Below are 18,353 nucleotides of genomic sequence, written 5' to 3'. Positions count from 1 at the left end.
TATGATAAATTGTACATAATATAATTTATATATTTAAAAATTCTTTTTTTCTTTATAGGTGATTCTGTTTTAAATACGAATCATACAATCTAATACTAAATGAGGATATTCTTTTCAAGTTTTTTTAACAATGATTCAAATCTTAGAGAAACAATTCATGGGTTAAACAACTCAAATTTATACTCCCTCTCATCCTTAATATATTTTTTTTTCTGAGCAAGTTGTTGGTAAGAGGAAATAGCTCATGCAAGATGAAATGACTAATCTTGATCAGGAATTATAAATCCACACAAGGTGAATATTCTTCTTAAAATATAATTTATTTCATACATAAGAACTAATCAGGATTCAAACTCTAGATGTTTGGTGAAGTGACAAAGGTGACTATCACTTCAACTATTATTAATTCTCCAATCCTTAATATAAGACATCATTTAGACAGAATTGATGAATCTTTTTATAAGGCATTTTATAGTTTCTAAGAAAGTATTTTTTTTCCTAGTTGCCCTGATTAAATACTCCAAGTATTTTTGTTTTTTCATTGATACTCATTACACTCTTAAACTTTAATATTTTCACATCACCCATAACAAATTAATGATTATTAATAAGGATAAAATATACAAATAGTCTTTTCACTTATATTTTGCTTCTAAATTGATTCTCTAACTTTTAAAAGTTTTAAAATGGTTCCTTATTTAATTCATGACAAGTTAGTCTTTTCAAAAAATTAATCATTTTTTATTTATTTTTGAACACGATTTTGAATATTTTTATTGATTCAAAATATGAAATTTGTCTCCTTAGATTCATTTAAATGAAAACTATGAAAATCAACTAATGATTGAACTAAAAATATAAAATTTGTCTCATTAGATACTTAAGGTGAAAAGTGCATGAAAAGTAAGTCTCATGATCAATAAAAAATTTAAAAATCTAATGTCACATTTTTTTTCTTATTATTCATGAGACTCATTTTTCGTGTGATTTTCATTACATTTTTCTTCAAACATTAGTTTAATTCTATGATTTTCATATAAGTGAATTTAATGAAACAAGTTTGATGTCTTAAATCTACTAGAAAATATTCATAATTGTGTTCAAATAAAAAATGATCAATTTTTTTAGAAAGACTAACTTGTCATGAATTAAATAAGTAAGATGATAGTTTTAAAACTTTTAAAAATTAAGAGACTAATTTAGAACCAAAAACTAAAATAAGGAATTATTCTTATATTTTAACCTAAAAAATCAATACATTAATAATATTTTCACATCACCAATTATAAGTTAACTATTTTTTATTGATCTACAAAATTATGTTCAAAATACCTTATACTAAGAAGAAGACATAACAACTTATAAAGCTTCAGCAGCTGAATCCAACTCTCACTGATTTTTATTATATAAAATATAAAATATAAATATTAATGAATTTAATATTTAATGTCTATGTATTAATAATATAAAATAATTTTATACTATCATTCAATCATAATTTATTATTTAAAATATTTTAAAAATTAATAAATGTATCGTACATGATAAATTAAAATATTCACCGTGAATATAAAACCTTTTTTCTCACGGGTGGATTACTAGTGTAACTTACAATTTATTTTACTATTATTACTAAATTAATAAATAAAATAAACAGTAGTTAGTGTCCGGGAGTTATATCTTTTAGATTGAAGGACAAATGGGTAAAACAATTGAGGTGATAAATATATTATGACCCTTTTTTTCCCTCACACAATATTATTCCTTTTCCCTCTCTCGTTCCCCACTTCCAAATCGCAATTCCTCTTTTCTTTCTCCGAGTCTCAGCAATATCCATCATCTTTCTCTCTCCGCCGCACGCGGCGGCGACTGTTGATACCCTGCTTCTTATACAGATCCGCCGCTCCTTCTTCCTGCCAACGCCGCCTCCTGGTTCCCTCTCTTCCCCAACCCCTAACCACATCTTTTCACCCAATTTTTTCTTTAATTATTATTATTAATTTGTTACCGTTTTCACTTTCATTATCTAATATTTTTATTTTTTTAATTGCATGCTGCAACCCTTTAGTTGCGGACCCGGTTTATGATGATTCCTTGGCAAACAACAAACGGATACTGAAGAAATTTGTGGTTTCGCAATTTTACCCCCTCAAAATCAAAAGTAGCTAGAGTCTACGCTTTACAACCCTACGATGATGAGTCAGCATTCCCGTAGGAGGCTGCCACGTGGCAATCCAAGAAAGGCCAAGCGTGACGAAGTTGACAAGCAGGCTGCGCCCAAAGCCGCCGAGCCGGCACCATCCTCGAATCGGCTTCTAGCCGGCTATCTTGCGCACGAGTTCTTAACCAGAGGAACTCTGTTGGGTCAGAAGTTTGAGCTGGACTTGGACCGAGCCGGCTTGGCTGGGTCCAGCTCAGCAGAAGCTTCAGCCGTGGAGGCGAGACCCTGTGTGGTGAAGGAGCACCATAGTTACGAGGTGCTGGCAAATCTTTTGAAGAGAAAGGAGACCCACATAAAGGGAATTGTGAACCCCACACAGCTTTCCAACTGGATTAACAAGTGACCATGACGTGGAATTTTCTTTTTCTTTTGTTTGCTGCAAACGCATGAATCAATCGTATTGCACAGGTTAGTTTGAATTTGATTCAAGTTAGGGGTTGCGTTGTTACTAAAAATATAATGTTTGTGCTTGATAAATATCACTGAATGTGCAGATCATCTTTATCCATGTCTTTTTCTGATTCTTGGTTCTTCAATTTCTTTTACTTTTAATTATATGTATCGTTGCTAGGATGGTCGTTGTAACATATACTCTATTTCTTCTATAGATCAAGATAATCTAAAGTGAATGGTGCAATTGATATTAATAATCATCAATTTATCCGTTTAAATTTTGATCACTTTCTTCAAAAAATCATAAATTTTAACTTAAATAACATGTTGGTATTACCATAGAGCTAAAATAGCTATATATATAGCGATCGAATGGAGGATTGGAAAGTGAAGTTGGAACTTGGAAGCGAGATTGAAGATGACATTGCTTTCATTGGGAGAGAGAGATATGGTTAATAACTTTGACTAAGCTTTTTATTTACTTATAAATTAAAGTTGCAGTAATCTTGTTCCATTGCAGAATATTCTCCAAGATATGGATGAGTTGTCTAGACTGGCTTGGTACGTATTTCCTCAGCCTTAAATATATAATAACTGTACTATATAGTACGTCCCATTTATTCCAATTCTCGAGTTTAGCATGTTGCAACCTTCAAAACAGAAGAATCATGTGGAATGTTGTCTGGTTTTCTCAATTATATATGCATGGTATAATGGTTCATTTGGCATGCATGCATGAAACCAGGCCATTTTAAAGGCTTGATATTGAGGAGATAATTGACGGCATGATGTTCAGATCATGGTCTTTGGTTGAATGCTAGAGTGAAGAGTTTTATTATCCCTTACACATGCTGGCACCTTAATCCTACGTTGTTTAAGTTAAGCTCCTTTGGGTCTTAGTGGGAATTATGGAGCATACAAGAGCAACGTTACTGATTCGTGCTTACTGGTTTCTAACTGATGTGACTGTATGCAATAAGGCCAGGGAGCAAATATGGTCTACTGTTGCTTGGGGGAAACTAATACTATAAAATTAGATTATCGTAATTTCAATTTTTATACCTGAAAAGTTCTTTCCTACACGGAACATATTAAATATAAAACTAAAACTAATAATTAGAAACAACTAGATAACTCATTTACTTGTACATACTGTTAAAATAAATATTTTTTTTGGTTTAGTAGTAAGATAATCGAACTTATTTAATAATTTAGGTAGCTTATTTAACAATTTGATAATACATAATTAGTTGATAACATAGCTAAGTTTGCGCTAAGTATTCGTTTGATTACTTATTAATTTTGAGAAATAATCACTTTTTAAAAACAAGCAAAAATATATAAATGATTATTCTTTTGAATTTCATTAGAGCGCATGTATAATGTATAAGGTTTTTGAATTATTACCTAATAATAAATTATTTACTTTTATAATAAATAATAATTACTTTAAAAATAGTAAATACAAGTTTTAATTAATTGAAAATATGTTTTTTTTTTTATCTCGATGGTATGTCTTTTAAAATCAACTAAATCAATGGTACATGGTAATATTATTGAAAAATTAAATGGTTAAATTTTGGTCACTTTATAATTTTAAATTTATGATTTTGTTTTTCTTATTTTTAAAACAAGACATTTGATTTTTTTATTTTAAAAAAATAATTTTGATATTTTGTGTGAAAAAAGATTAAATGAAGTGGAAAAAAATCATAATAAAAATTAAACTCATGATCTTTTATTTATAAGCGAAATATTAAATCACTAAAACACTTACTTTTTTTTTAGTTAAACACATTAATATTATTTTTTATGCATCATTGATCAATAGTTATTAATTAATTTCAAACTATCAAAATTTATAAATAAAACAATATTTAATATACAAATCTTCTTAATTTAATTTTATATTATTTTACATGTTTTTAGTTTATCAATTTATAGTTAAATTTCATAAATTAACATCTAAATTGTTTACATAATTTATTTTGCAAATTCATTTAATATATAAATTATTTTCACTCTAATTATTTACGTAAAATTATGCATAGAAAAGATAATAAATCACTTATTTTATTTAATAAACTATATTAACATTATTTTCTACATTTCATTAGTCAAAATTTATTTTTATTCAAATTATCAAAATTAATGAATTAAAAAATATTTAATATATTTAAATATTTATATATTAAATATTTTTTAACTTATATATTTTGATAATTTTAAAAAATTAATAACTCTTGACTAATGATATATAAAAAATAATATTGATATATTTAACTAAATAAAATAAACATGTTAGCGACGTATTAAGTTGTCTGTGAATAAAGAAAGACTAAATGTCTTCATTTAAAAATAAGAAAATTAAAATCACAGATTTAAAATTATAAGAATATCAAAATTATAATTTAACTTATATAAAATTTGAAAGATCAAATGTCACACTTCAAAACTAGAGAAATCAAAATTATAGATTTAAAAAATAAAAAAGAACAAAATTTTAATTTAGTCTAATTAAATTCATTATTGTCTTGTGATGTTGGGGCCTTGACTTTTTTTTACGTCGGGCATCAACTCACCGTCTTTAACACAATTCATTTTTTCTTAAATAATATTTCGTTTTTTATAAAATAAGGTATTTTTAATTTTAATCCTTTAAAGTTTTACTTTTTAGTTTTAATCCTTTAAGTTTAAAATTTATTGTTTTAATTCTATTATTAAGTAATAACGTTAAGTGCTGTGATAATAACATTGACTTATCAAGTTATTAATGAATTTAAAATAACAGTAATACGTATTTTTTTTAAATTATATTTTCAAATCCTTCGTCAAATTAATATGACGTCATGGGATTGAATTACAATTCAAAACTCATATGTTTGTCTTAATTTGTACATAAAAGTAAGATTTTTTTCGCCCGAAATTCACCATAAAATTTTAGATTGTAAGATTTTATTTTCATCGTAACATACGCACACTTTTTACTATTCAAGATCAAGCAAAACTTAGATATTCCATAGGGTCTTATTTTTGGTTTTGGGCTCTATTAGTCTATAAAATAACTTGAAGAACTCAAAGAAATAAAATTAAATAAAATTGATATATCTTAGTAACATGACATTAGTTTAAATAGAATTGAATTCATTCTCTTAAATAAAATCTCATACTCAAATCTTGTGAATTAAAAAAAAATTGATTGAAATGAAAAACTTTAACCAAAATTTGTTGTAAATATTAGTCATCGGCAAAACAAACTTAATAAAATTTGATTATCTTTGATTGGACATCAACATTAGGACGTCGGAGTCGAATACCTAAACTAATTAATCCAAATCACCTCTTTCTCTCTTACTTACATGCTTAATAAGACATCATTTGGGGTATAATAAAGTGATTCTAGTCGATTAACTCAAATACCCTTTCTTATTTTGTTTTCTTATATGTAAAAATAATACATCGTTTTTGTGGTAAAAAAGGCTATATTATTCAAACCAATCACCTCATTTATAATCAGATTTGTTTAGTTTAAATTTAACAAGAAAAATATTATTAAAATATAAAATTGAACTGAATGCGACCAATTCATTTCAATTGGTTCGAATTTTTTTTTTTCCAAGTATTTCTACTCATGTGAAGATCACGCTAAACAAAAATAAAGAAAAAATTTGTTTTAATTAAAATCAAATATTAAAAATATATATTTTAATTTTAAAACTAAAAGATTTCTAGCACGTATTTGCACCCTCGCACCTGATTTTTTTTTTTTTTGCCCACACAATCATTCTGATGTCAAGTCAGCTTCAAAAAAATTTCGACTTTAATAGAATTAATGTTGAAGAGAATTGAGATTAAAAAAATATTTAAAATAATACTATTATAAAAATAAATTTAAAGGAATCCATTTTAATTGAATAGTAAAATATATTACTTTTAAAATATAAATATATTTTATGAGTTTTATATCTAAAGTCAAATTTTGAAAAGAAAAAATTAAACATTTTATTTTGCAAAATCATATTCACTCAAAAATTAATTTTACATACAAAAAAATACTATACAAAATATTTTTTCTCAAAATTAATTCTAACCAGCAAAAACGTGTTTTAAAAAAGGGATCTAGAATAAGTTTGGATCAGATGGTTTTCTAAAATTATAGTTATGATTTTTGAGTTTAACCCACCTTATTCTTGCCATAATTTGATATTAGTCAGCAGGAAACAAACATCTAATTTATCAATATTGGCAAGTGCAAGTCCAAACAAGTCATAACAACCAATGTAATAGTCTAATATGCCAAACAAACTATGATGAATGCTCCACTATTAACAAATATGGCAGATTTTTTTTCCATCCCAATTTACATAGGAAGGAAACAGAAAATTACCCAAAAGTATGAAATTTGTGATGTCCTAGGCAGCCTTAATTGCAACAGACCTTGCTTTCAGATTCAGAAAGATTGCCCTGACACAAGAAAGTAAATCAGAGGCCAATTAATTATTAGTTCATGTTGCCCTTTAAGAAAACATACGTAGTACAATAATTGATCAAACTTAAAAGCAAGGAAGGAACTTTTTTTTTTTTAATAGAAAAAACAGAGAGAAAAGATTGAAGTACAAGTTAGAGAGGATAAGATATCCTCCAAAATATTGAAACTATAAACAATTCAAAATGATCAAAGCTAATCCAGCATGATCATAAATCAGTACAACCATACATGACTTGGCTTTGCAAATTAAATGTCATTTTAAGCAGAATGGAGAAATCCGGTACTGCTAATGTGTTGTCAATGCATAACCAGTTAATCATCTTATAGCACAATTCAAATTGAGGGAAACAATGACAACACAAAACGTTTCCACATTGCATAATGGAAAATTTTCTAGTTAAGTGAGGAATATGCAGAAAACCAAACTTACCAAAGTAATCAGCATGTGTCACTCACACAATACCTTCACTTAAAACCTATTATGGCACTTCAAAGTTCAACCTCAAGTAAAATGAATGTCCTAGTGGCTTTGAAACATACTGACATAGTTTAACCCGGTTCTAGGCATCTGTTTTTTTTTTTTAAAAAAAAAGGAAAGGAAGACAAGGACATCAAAAGGGGAGGAACATTCCAACTATACTGACACCCCCCCCCCTAAAGATCCGTTGCCCAAGCCAATCCAAATTTATTAAATAAATAGACAACAAAACAGCATGGGTGTATTAGACCAAAACCCATGTCAAGGAAAAGGGAATATATACTCATGCAGCCCCTTTAAATTGCGGGCGTAAAACTCAGCAAAAAGAAGGGACAATGTCCCACCAAAAAGATTGGGTATTATCAACAGCAAAATTGGCAATACGATCTGCACAATGATTGCCTTTCCTATAAATGTGAGTAGCTCTAAATTTGGTTATAGTACTTGAATCTTTAAAATATTTGATTGAAGGACTGTTTGGTTGACATTCAAAACTAAGGTTACACAATTTCTGATGCAAAATCACACCATCCAATGCACTTTCTCTCAAAGCAATTTTTTTTTGCTTCCATGAAACCAAGTTTTACTCCCCCATACAAACAACAGGCACTAAGAATATGTGTCCTAAAAACTTATAAATTATTAGCAGATAAATAACTTTTGTTATGATCTAAAAATCTGGATTTGAGTATGAAATAAGCACCATCAACATTTATGGAATCCTGGTCAAATGGGTTATGTTTATTTCCATTCCTTTTATTATAGAAAAAATATATACATTTAATCTATAACAGAAAATCAAATTACAGCAATATATTATACTTGGTAGCATAGCAGGTACTAGGCATAAGCCGTATATGGTAGTTCTTGCAAAGATTCAACAAAAATCAATAGTATTTTATCTACTATAAAAGCTATCCTCTCTTCTGACCTTCCCCATAAAGTGAAAACTGAAACCGCTTCTTAGAGTAAATATGATTTCACATCACACTCAATAGGAACCTTTTGTAATTAACAATAAAATGCATAACTATCATAGTATTATCAATCGATGATGCTTATTCATTAATTTTAGAAACAATGAGAGATGACATGAACTAATCATGGAAGTGTAACAAATAGCAAATTGAAAGATGTAGCTCACCAGCAAGCAGCAACAGAGCTGTGAAATACAACACGGAGCTGCAGAGGCATATACTGGTAATTCACCCAACCAACTATAGGCCAAAACTGCAAGTAAAAAACAATATAACTTCAAAAAACTAACTTTTCAAACTGTCACATGAACTAAACTGCAGAAGATTGTTCTCATTGCCATACCTTCCATGCAGTCAACTGAACAGAAGGGTAATCCTTTTTAACTTTGTTTATGACTGTACTCCAAGGTCTTCCTGCAAACCAGCCTCACACTTTAATTACCAGGCAATGTGGATATATTAGTTAGGATATTAAATTTACAAGTACAATTAATCATGTAATGCCATTCGTATTATTCATAAGTCAGAACATGTTTCAAAAGATTGTTTTATCATATTTAAGTCATCATTCATTATATCTTCAAAATGTATTAGAAAACTTAACAATGCCAGGAAGCTGCCTACATTTTTGGCTTAGCCCATGAATAAAATCAAGAGAGAAATATGAAGTGTTTTTTTCTGAGACGCTTAATTTTATCTATCATTCAATGACTAATAGTTTCTTAAAACTTAACAAGTTGTTTTTTTTTTTTTTCATTTCAACTTTCCAGAATCCAGACTCTTCACTCCTTTGGTGTGCCAAGTCCTTCCTGTGGGAGTTTTATGTGTTTCTTGTAGATGAGAATAAGTACTTTCTTCTAGATTGTAACTCAGACACATACAAGTAGATTGCACTCCTCCAAGTTTTATATCCAATACGAATTTCATTTGGACAGGACAATTTAGGAAAATAGAAACTTAGTTGCTAGACTCCTTCATATGCTTATAAGGTAGGAACGAACAAAGACATCATTAGACCTTATTTTATTTATTTTGCTAATTATTATTCATAAATTTCATATTAGCCAAGGATATTTTCAATAAAACTGAAAAGTTTTGCACTGGATATGTTTTGTTTGTGCTAAACTTGCATCAAAAGAAATTACTAGCATTCATGTCAAAGATAAGCTTATGAAACTATTATTATTTTTAAAAATTAAACAATAAAATAACTGCTGCACAATTCATTTTCCAAGCACCACATTCCAGAGCAACACACCATATTGACATACAAATACTTTGAGCCTAGGAAGACATATACTAAATTCAGCAATACAACAGTAACAGAATCAAATTTAAGAAGTAATAAGCAATATGTGACCAATGTTTTACATTGGCATAATAATCATGATAAACACATAAAAGCGGGTAATTAAGGAAGAGCAAAAAAATGAATGGTTCTTGTTTTGAGTAGGGAGGTGGGGTGCAGAGCAGAAGAGACATTAACAACAAATGATGACATTAAGCTTTAATGGAAATATTTCAAAATTATTATGTGTAAATTGAGGCGTAACATACAAATTCAAACATATTTTATCAATGAGCATACCTTCTATAACCAAGCCATAGTACATCATGAACAAAAAGTTGTTCCATGGGGAACTGGTTATCTGTTCAAGGATCACCTAATAACAGGATATTTCATTCATGAGAGCATTAGTTAGAAACTTGTACCAGAGCCAAGGAAATTACAGAACACAATACAAAATACTCTCCCTATAAGTGAAAGAGCCAGAGGACAGACCAACAGACAACAACATCAAAAGCTTACAGTACCTTCTTAGCAACAGTGTCATTGCCTTTCTCCCCCTTAAATATTTTATCCATCAATTTGTGGAGAAAATGTCCAAAGGGCCCAGAGTAGGCGAAACCATAGAGCTGCAAATCAATTTGATTTCAAAACTGCTCAGTACTAAAAAAATTTCACTACAAACTTCAGTTCTGCTTCATCTTTTTGAGAAAAGGTGAAACAGTTAGCACAGTATGTTGATTTTTTTTTTTTTCATATGATCATTGGTTGAGAGTTATGAAATGGTTAATGGTAAAGACCATACTCTAGTTACCTTCATGGAAAATTCTGATTGTTAGAAAATTCGATCCAGACATATAGATAATGTCCAAATTGAAAATGAAATTGAAACAGTGATTTCCCACATATAATAAATAATTTAGAAGAAACACAGTTAAGTCAAATGGACATACCATGAAAAGAAGTACCCTTCTCAACTGAAGTTTCTTGGCCCCAGATAACTTCTGTGCCACTGCATCACTAAAACCAGCCAAAAATGCCGCAGTAATCGCCTAACACCGCAAAAGTTTTGTTTTTTCAACAGCCCCATTAGTCTCTTAACAACCAAAATGAAAAATAAATAAATAAAAACATTTTCTTTCTTTCTTTCAATTCAACCCAATCATTCTCTTAGAAATTAAAGTGAGAAAAATGAAAAGTGGGTGAAAAGGGAGATTAGAAACCTTGGTTCTGAGAGGATGAAGCTGAAGCTGGTTGAGATATTTCTTGAAAACGCTGTTGACTTCGTCAGACATGATGGTTGATCAAACCCCGGATCTTGTGTGTGTAGTTTAGTTTGTGATAGTTAATCTATCCTGTATAAGATGGAGTGAGATTGAGAGTGACACAAACATAGGAAATATAGAAGGACGAAACAAAAGCATTGGAATTTGGAAAGGGTACTATAATACAAAGGAAGGTTAGGTGGCAAAATCAAATGAAGTGTAGACTTGAATCACTAGCAGCATAGCAGAAAGGTAGACTCATTCACCAAAGACTTTACCATCAATGTGATTGTGATCCCTTCCCAGAAATTCTTTCTTATTAATTAATTAATGCCTATCATAAACATTTCAAGGTAGTAGAAAAGAACGAATTATGAAGGAATCTCTTCTTTCAAATTGAGAGCCATTTGTCTGTGCCTTGTGGTAATAGCAAGCGTGGAAGCCTCTCTTGGTTGGATCTAATTGATCCGATAAATAAATTTAAAAATCAAAATCAAACTAATTCAACTGATTTGTATTGATTTCATTAATTACTTTATTACAAATGCTAACCGACGCTCAAAGGTTAAAAAAGTAAAAAGAGAAATATTCTGATTAAAATGTGTATTTACATTAACCTATATTATATTTTAACTCAAAATCTTACATTAAGACTTCCAAATTTTTTTCTCATTTATGTGATATTTAACCTTTTCATTTATTCGATCTGACACTTTATTTTACATTTCTACTCCAATAATCTCATTTTTATGATTGTAATTTATATACCAGTTTTCTCCTCAAACAAAATCATTTTTATCCATTGAGTATTCCTCCTCCCCTTAAGTAGGGAGAGACTATCATATGGATGACTTGTGTGATTGTTTAGTGTAAATTTATCTCATGTTTAAATTAAATAATTAGTAATTTAAAAATAAGAAATACTTTTATACGTTAACATAAATTTGGAGCCCAGGGAGTCAAAATCCTATTTACGGTAATTACAAAAACTACAGCCATAATTAAAATTAGTTTAAATTATGTATTTTAATTTTAAATTTTATGTTATTTTTTTAACAATCTTATATGATTTTAATTAAAAAAGAAAACTATACAAATCTATATTTAAATATATAATTTAAACAGTTTATTTTAATATAATAATAATTATTATTATTATATATAATACTTTCGTGTAAGAAATATAATTTCTATCTATATCAGTATAGTATAGGTTAGATGCGCATGTTCAACTTGCAAGTATGCAACTCTTGATAAGTTGTGAGTCCTGTTGCACCTACAAAAATATATATAAGCGACATTATTGACATCTAGCATCCAAAAGGAAGACTTTTAATTAAATTTAAAAATTATTTTTAAACTAATTTAGTGTTTATTAATTTTTTTTTTAGGATTTGATTGATCACCTTTAGACTTAATATATTTCTTATCCAAATTATGTATTTTTTCTTCTACAAAATTTGAACATGATATTTTTTTAAAAAAGATCAGTCTAGTTGTACTTAAACCAAATAACATATATTAATATAAAATTTGATTTTACTGATTTGGTATTTTAGACTAAATTTCACCTTATTTTTAGTAGGAATATTTACATCATTTTATGACATGTATTTTTGTTTTATTTTTTACTTGATCAAATAAGAGAAAAATAGTCAACGATAAAACTCAAGATATATTTCATATCAATAATGCAGTGACAAGAAAAAAAGATTTTTTTTACATTTTATTTTATTTTATTTTCATTCATACTAAATCACCTACAAATCATCTCACTTTCTACTCAATTGTTTTTCTTTTCACTTTTTTTTTGGTATCAAACAAATCATAATTGTGGTTATTAGATGAAATATAGTAGCTGAAATTACTGATTCATCCAAGATTATCCAGCATGACATATTCTAGCAAAAATATTATTAAAAATCTTCTGCATCCCTTACATTTTTTTCTTAATTTATTAATGTTTTTAAGCATTTGGATAACATTGTGGTCTCCAACTAATTTGAGATAAATTGAAACAATATATTAATAGTAATAATTGTTAGAATCTATTAATTATAGAGATTAGCTATGATTTGAATTGTAATTGATCTGAATCCCTGTATATTTTTTCCTTTTTTATTTGTAATTTTGTTTTGATATTTTGTCCTCAATAATCATGGAGAGAGGGTAGAGAAGATCATGTATTTATTCACGGTCTCATATCAATGAAAATCATCCGATTCCATTTTCTTAACATGGTATGAGAGCCAACTACAATTACCTTTCTTCTTTAGGAATTGGAGATTAACTTCTGAATACGAAAATGAAAAATAGGTCAAATAGATTAGATTCTGCTCTACATATGCAGGATCTATCTTCAATCCTTACACCTGAGCATCTTGATGATACAAATTATCCTGAATGACCAAAAATGAAAAAAGGTGGAGTCTCCCAAGGACAACTTCATCGCTGGTACTGGATTTGTTGCTAAGTCAAGTATATTTCAACCAATTTGTGGTTTTTCTATTGTTACTAAGGGTAGTGATTAGATAATTGATACATGTGCAACAAACCATATGATTTGTGATAAAAATATATTTACACAGTTTTCCTCTAATAGTTCTGTTTCAGCCATTATAAATGCTAATAGTGTTTCTTCCCCAGTTATGGGTAGTGATACAATATCCATTTCTCCTTTGTTATCCATTTCCAATGTGTTTTTTATTCCTTCTCTCAATTGCAATCTTCTCTGTATTAGTCAATTAATCAAGTCTCATAACTGTGTTTTTTTGTTCTTTCCCACATATTGTACTCTATAAAATATACATATGAATGAGAATATTAATAGTGGTAAAAGAAGTAAAGGATTATACTATCTTGAAGGTAATTCTTAATATACCAAAGGAAAAGAACTAACTCATTCTATAAGTGATGAAACACAAGCTAAGAATAAAAAAGATATTTGGCAATGACATAACCGATTAGGACATCCATCTTTTAGCTACCTTAAGAGATTATTTCATTCGTTGTTTAACCATTGTCATATCTCTGATTTTAAATGTGAAACTTGTATAATGGCAAAAAGTCATCACGTTACTTTTCCTATAAATAACAATAGGGCTAATGCTCATTTCTCTATTATTCACATTGATGTTTGAGGACCTGCCCCTCTTCCCACACATATTTGTGGATGATTGTACAAGAATGACTTGGTCATACCTTCTTAAATGCAAAAGTGATGTGTGTAATGTTTTTCAAGTTTTTCACTAAATGATAAGCACACAATTTAATACTCCAATAAAGATACTCAGGTTTGATAATGGAGGGGAATACTACAAAAATGAGTTGACAAATTTTATGAAATATGTTGGTATTCTTCATCAAACATCATGTCCTAATTCCCCTAAGCAAAATGGAGTAGCCGAGAGAAAAAATAGACATCTTTTTTAGGTTACTAGATCACTATTGATTGATGGTAATATTCCTACTTACTTATGGGGTGAAGCTTTAAGCTCTGCAGTTTATCTTATTAATAGAGTTCCCTCGAGTGTGTTAAACTTTAAGAGACCTCTTAATATCCTTTCTCATCATTTCACCCTTAATTTTTTCAATCATTTACCATCCCATATTTTTGGTTGTGTCATATATGTGCATTTGCATCCTCACCAATGAACAAAATTAAAATCTAGAGCAATGAAATGTATTTTTGTGAGATACAACACCACTCAAAAGGGATACAAGGCCTATCATCCATCTACAAAAAGATTTTTTGTATCAATTGATGTTACATTTCATGAGCATGAAATATTTTTTCCCTTAAAAACACTTCATTCTTCACCTCAAAGGGGGTGTGATTTGGAGGTGCAGAATCATGATAGACTTGACCAAGATATCAAGTTATTTGATATTCTGCCAACAACAATAGAGGATGGAATTCAAGATAATGAAGATGAGAACATGGAGGATCAAATTCAGAATAATGTAAATGAGAATATGACTGAATATGAATGTATAATCTCTCCTTCAACCTCAAATCCACTATTGATCCAATCCAAAAATAATTTTGTAGAAGTATCACCTGAAACTTTTACTCCTTTTCATTCTGTTGTTGATACACAAAACTATGTTTCCACTGATATACAATGCAATGTCTCTTCTATCCCAAATTCTAACCCTATAGTGAGCCTTTACACTCTTCCACTTTGTACTGATAGAGGACAACCCCCAATTAAGTATGAAACCATTCTTAATTATAAGGTCAAATATCCCATAAACAACTACGTGTCATCTGAAAAGCTGTCCAAATCATATGTCAATTTTGTATCTCAATTATCTACTGTATTTACTCCTAGTAATTTGGAAGAAGCTCTAGCAAATTCTAGGTGGATCTATGAAGTTTTTCGGTTACACACAAAAAAATTTTGATCCCACCTTGTTTCTCAAGCATAATCAAGATAAAATCATTGTATTGATAATATATGTTAATGATATGATTGCGATCGAAAATGATTCTGATGAAATTTTAAACTTACAGAGACATTTAGTTTCTGAATTTGACATGAAACAACTTGGAGATCTCAAATATTTTTTAGGGATCGAAGTTGCAAGGTCCAAGCATGATATTTTCCTTTCTCAAAGAAAGTATGTTTTAGACTTGTTAGCTGAAACAAGAATATTTGGGTGTAAACCAATTGATATTCCCATAGAAAAAAATCACAAGAATTTTCATTGTGTTGATGCAACCAGTGCAGATAGAGGAAGATATCAAAGACTAGCTAATTTACTTGTCTCATACTAGACCAGACATAACATATGCAGTCAATGTCGTGAGCCAATTTATGCATGGCCCAAAAATACCACATATGGATGTTGTTGAACGGATATTAAGGTACTTAAAATTTGCACTAGGAAAATGTTTGTTATTTTCAAATCATGGTCACCTCAAAGTTAAGGGTTATACAGATGTTGATTGGGCTAGATCAGCAAATGACAGAACGTCTACTGCTGGCTACTTCACTTTTGCGGGAGGAAATCTAGTAACTTGGAGAAGTAAAAAGCAACAAGTAGTTGCTAGATCAAGTGCTGAAGCAGAGTTTAGAGGGATGACATTTGGGATATGTGAACTGTTATAGATTAGAAGTCTCTTGAAGGATATTGAATATGAACAAAAGGATGCAATAAAACTTTACTGTGATAATAAATCAGTCATAGAGATTGCTAACAACCCCGTTCAACATGATCGTATAACACATGTGGAAATTGATTTGCATTTCATCAAAGAGAAGATTAAAGATGATATTATTGTCTTTCCTTTTGTAAAATCAGAACAACAACATGTTGATATGCTGACCAAGGCAGTAGCATCCAAGACCCTTAGTAATTCTATTGACAAGTTGGAAATGTGTGACATTCATGCACCAACTTGAGAGGGGGTGTTAGAATCCATTAATTGTAGGAATTAGCTATGATTTGAATTGTAATTGATCCAAATCCCTGTATATTTTATTCTTTTTTATTTGTGATTATGTTTTGATATTTTATCCTCAGTAATCATAGAGAAAATCATGTATTTATTCACTGTCTCATGTCAATGAAAATCATCCGATACCATTTTCTTAACAATAATGATAATAAACGATGGAAAAAATTATTAGAAAATTCGTAAGCTGAATTCTAAATGATATTTCATAACGTTACTAAGCAATGGACAACAGTTTTTTTTTTTTTTTTCCTTTATAGTTGCAACTTGCAAAGAAGAAAAACAACAAGCATTTCTTAAAAAAAAAAACAGCGAGCAGTATTGATGATATGAAATTTCAGTAGTGCTGAGTTGGGGCAGATGGATCATCTAGACATGGAAGGTGGCATTCGTGGAGGAGCATTTGGTGGCCCAATCCAACCTGCATATAATTTGTGCAATATATTTACCTTCAATTTTTCAAAAAAGGAAAAAGAGCAATTAAATACCACAATTTGAAAACGAAACGATGCGAGTAAGTGAATCAAATGATGGATAAAGTTTGTTGTCTTGGTGCACTATGTTATTCACAAACTTTAATTTTTCATTTTAATTAAGGGTTTTGTAGTTGTATTTAAAACACACGTTGTTGATTTAAATAAAATTAAATTTAGTCTATTTTGTAAGAGATCATTAACAAAACGAATAAAAAAAGATAAATAATTATCTTAAAATAATTGTAAAAGTCTGATTTAGACTAAATAAAGAATTTTTTAATCAAGATATAAGATAGGTTAGATGATAAAAACAAAATCACACTCCTCCCACTAACAAATTAACAATTAATTTGTCCAAAAAAAAACTCTCTAGATAGATATGTAATACCTTTGGAAGGGTCGAAACCCCTTGCTTTAAGCTCAGCATGCTCTTGGCACAAGGCACATGCTTCGCAGCAGAAATTAACACAGCAATCACAACAAGGTTCCGCTGGTAACCCAAACTTTGATCTCAGTTTCTCTCTGTAAAGGCACGAGTAGAGCCAGTGACACGTCACCAACATAAGTAACCCATAGGCACACCCTTGTCCAAAGCAAGCTGCATTCTCACATATTCAAAACCATGCACGAAAGATATTATTATTAGATATCACAGATCAAACTAAATTATGATCAATATAGCATAGTAAAATAGCAATTATAATATTTTGTTTATTTCTTCTTTCATTGATCTTACAACTACGCCCTTCATCCACAATTTCTGCAATTTGGCCAAAGGTAACGCACGGTAGACAGCAAGTTATCAAACCTGCATTAATATTCATTACAAATTAATCATTGAATCATGTAAGAAATCAAATTTGATTGAATTGTATCGTATAAAAAAATAATAATTTAGGAGGTGATGTTTGTATTTCATCCATTTCTCGGAACTACATATATTATATAATATAAATATAAATATAGATAAAAATTGTACATGTCTTAGGATCTTCTCCACAGTCACAGAATTTAGCTGACCATTTGGGAGGGAAAGAACGACCACCCAACATGTTTCAGATACAAAGAAAATACTTAAGATAAAATTGTGAGAACCAAATGAAACGATGGCACGGAGATATTTCAGCTAGATCGAGAGGATATGAGCTTCTTCAGTTTGGGGTTGTTCTTATATATAAATACCCAGTTCACAGAGAACAATTTCGTTTGGGAACATCGACTTTATGAAACAATTTGAAATGGCTCATGCAATTGTCTTTAGGCATAAAGATGAAATATGCTTAACAATTTAATTCTTACATGCCG

The 18,353-nt window shown here is 29.4% G+C and overlaps 2 protein-coding genes across 5 annotated transcripts; one reads left to right on the top strand and one right to left on the bottom strand.

Annotated features, from left to right (window-relative positions):
• Window positions 1-1,729: 1,729 nt before the first annotated feature.
• On the top strand, window positions 1,730-2,735 carry LOC100788942 (uncharacterized). Its single transcript, XM_003535386.5, has 2 exons — window positions 1,730-1,932; window positions 2,069-2,735. The coding sequence occupies exon 2, from the start codon at window positions 2,193-2,195 to the stop codon at window positions 2,562-2,564; it is 372 nt and encodes a 123-aa protein (XP_003535434.1). The 5' UTR covers window positions 1,730-1,932; window positions 2,069-2,192; the 3' UTR covers window positions 2,565-2,735.
• Window positions 2,736-6,805: 4,070 nt separating this feature from the next.
• LOC100527292 (peroxisomal membrane protein PMP22-like) lies at window positions 6,806-11,568 on the bottom strand. 4 transcript variants are annotated; one of them, NM_001250736.3, is made up of 8 exons: window positions 11,390-11,568; window positions 11,070-11,201; window positions 10,800-10,898; window positions 10,374-10,475; window positions 10,147-10,222; window positions 8,902-8,972; window positions 8,726-8,811; window positions 6,806-7,078 (listed from the first exon to the last, which is right to left on the bottom strand). In NM_001250736.3, the coding sequence occupies exons 2-8, from the start codon at window positions 11,139-11,141 to the stop codon at window positions 7,027-7,029; spliced, it is 558 nt and encodes a 185-aa protein (NP_001237665.2). In that variant the 5' UTR covers window positions 11,142-11,201; window positions 11,390-11,568; the 3' UTR covers window positions 6,806-7,026. The 4 variants fall into 4 exon arrangements, with proteins under 4 accessions (NP_001237665.2, NP_001357704.1, XP_006588413.1 ...); NM_001370775.1 differs by having other exon boundaries at window positions 11,070-11,196; XM_006588350.4 differs by having other exon boundaries at window positions 6,833-7,078; window positions 11,290-11,565.
• Between the last annotated feature and the right edge of the window lie 6,785 nt (window positions 11,569-18,353).

This window comes from Glycine max, chromosome 10 (assembly GCF_000004515.6).
Source record: "Glycine max cultivar Williams 82 chromosome 10, Glycine_max_v4.0, whole genome shotgun sequence".
Taxonomy (NCBI): domain Eukaryota; kingdom Viridiplantae; phylum Streptophyta; class Magnoliopsida; order Fabales; family Fabaceae; genus Glycine; species Glycine max.
The sequence above is the reverse complement of the archived record's forward strand: the minus strand, read 5'-3'. Positions and strand labels throughout refer to the sequence as shown.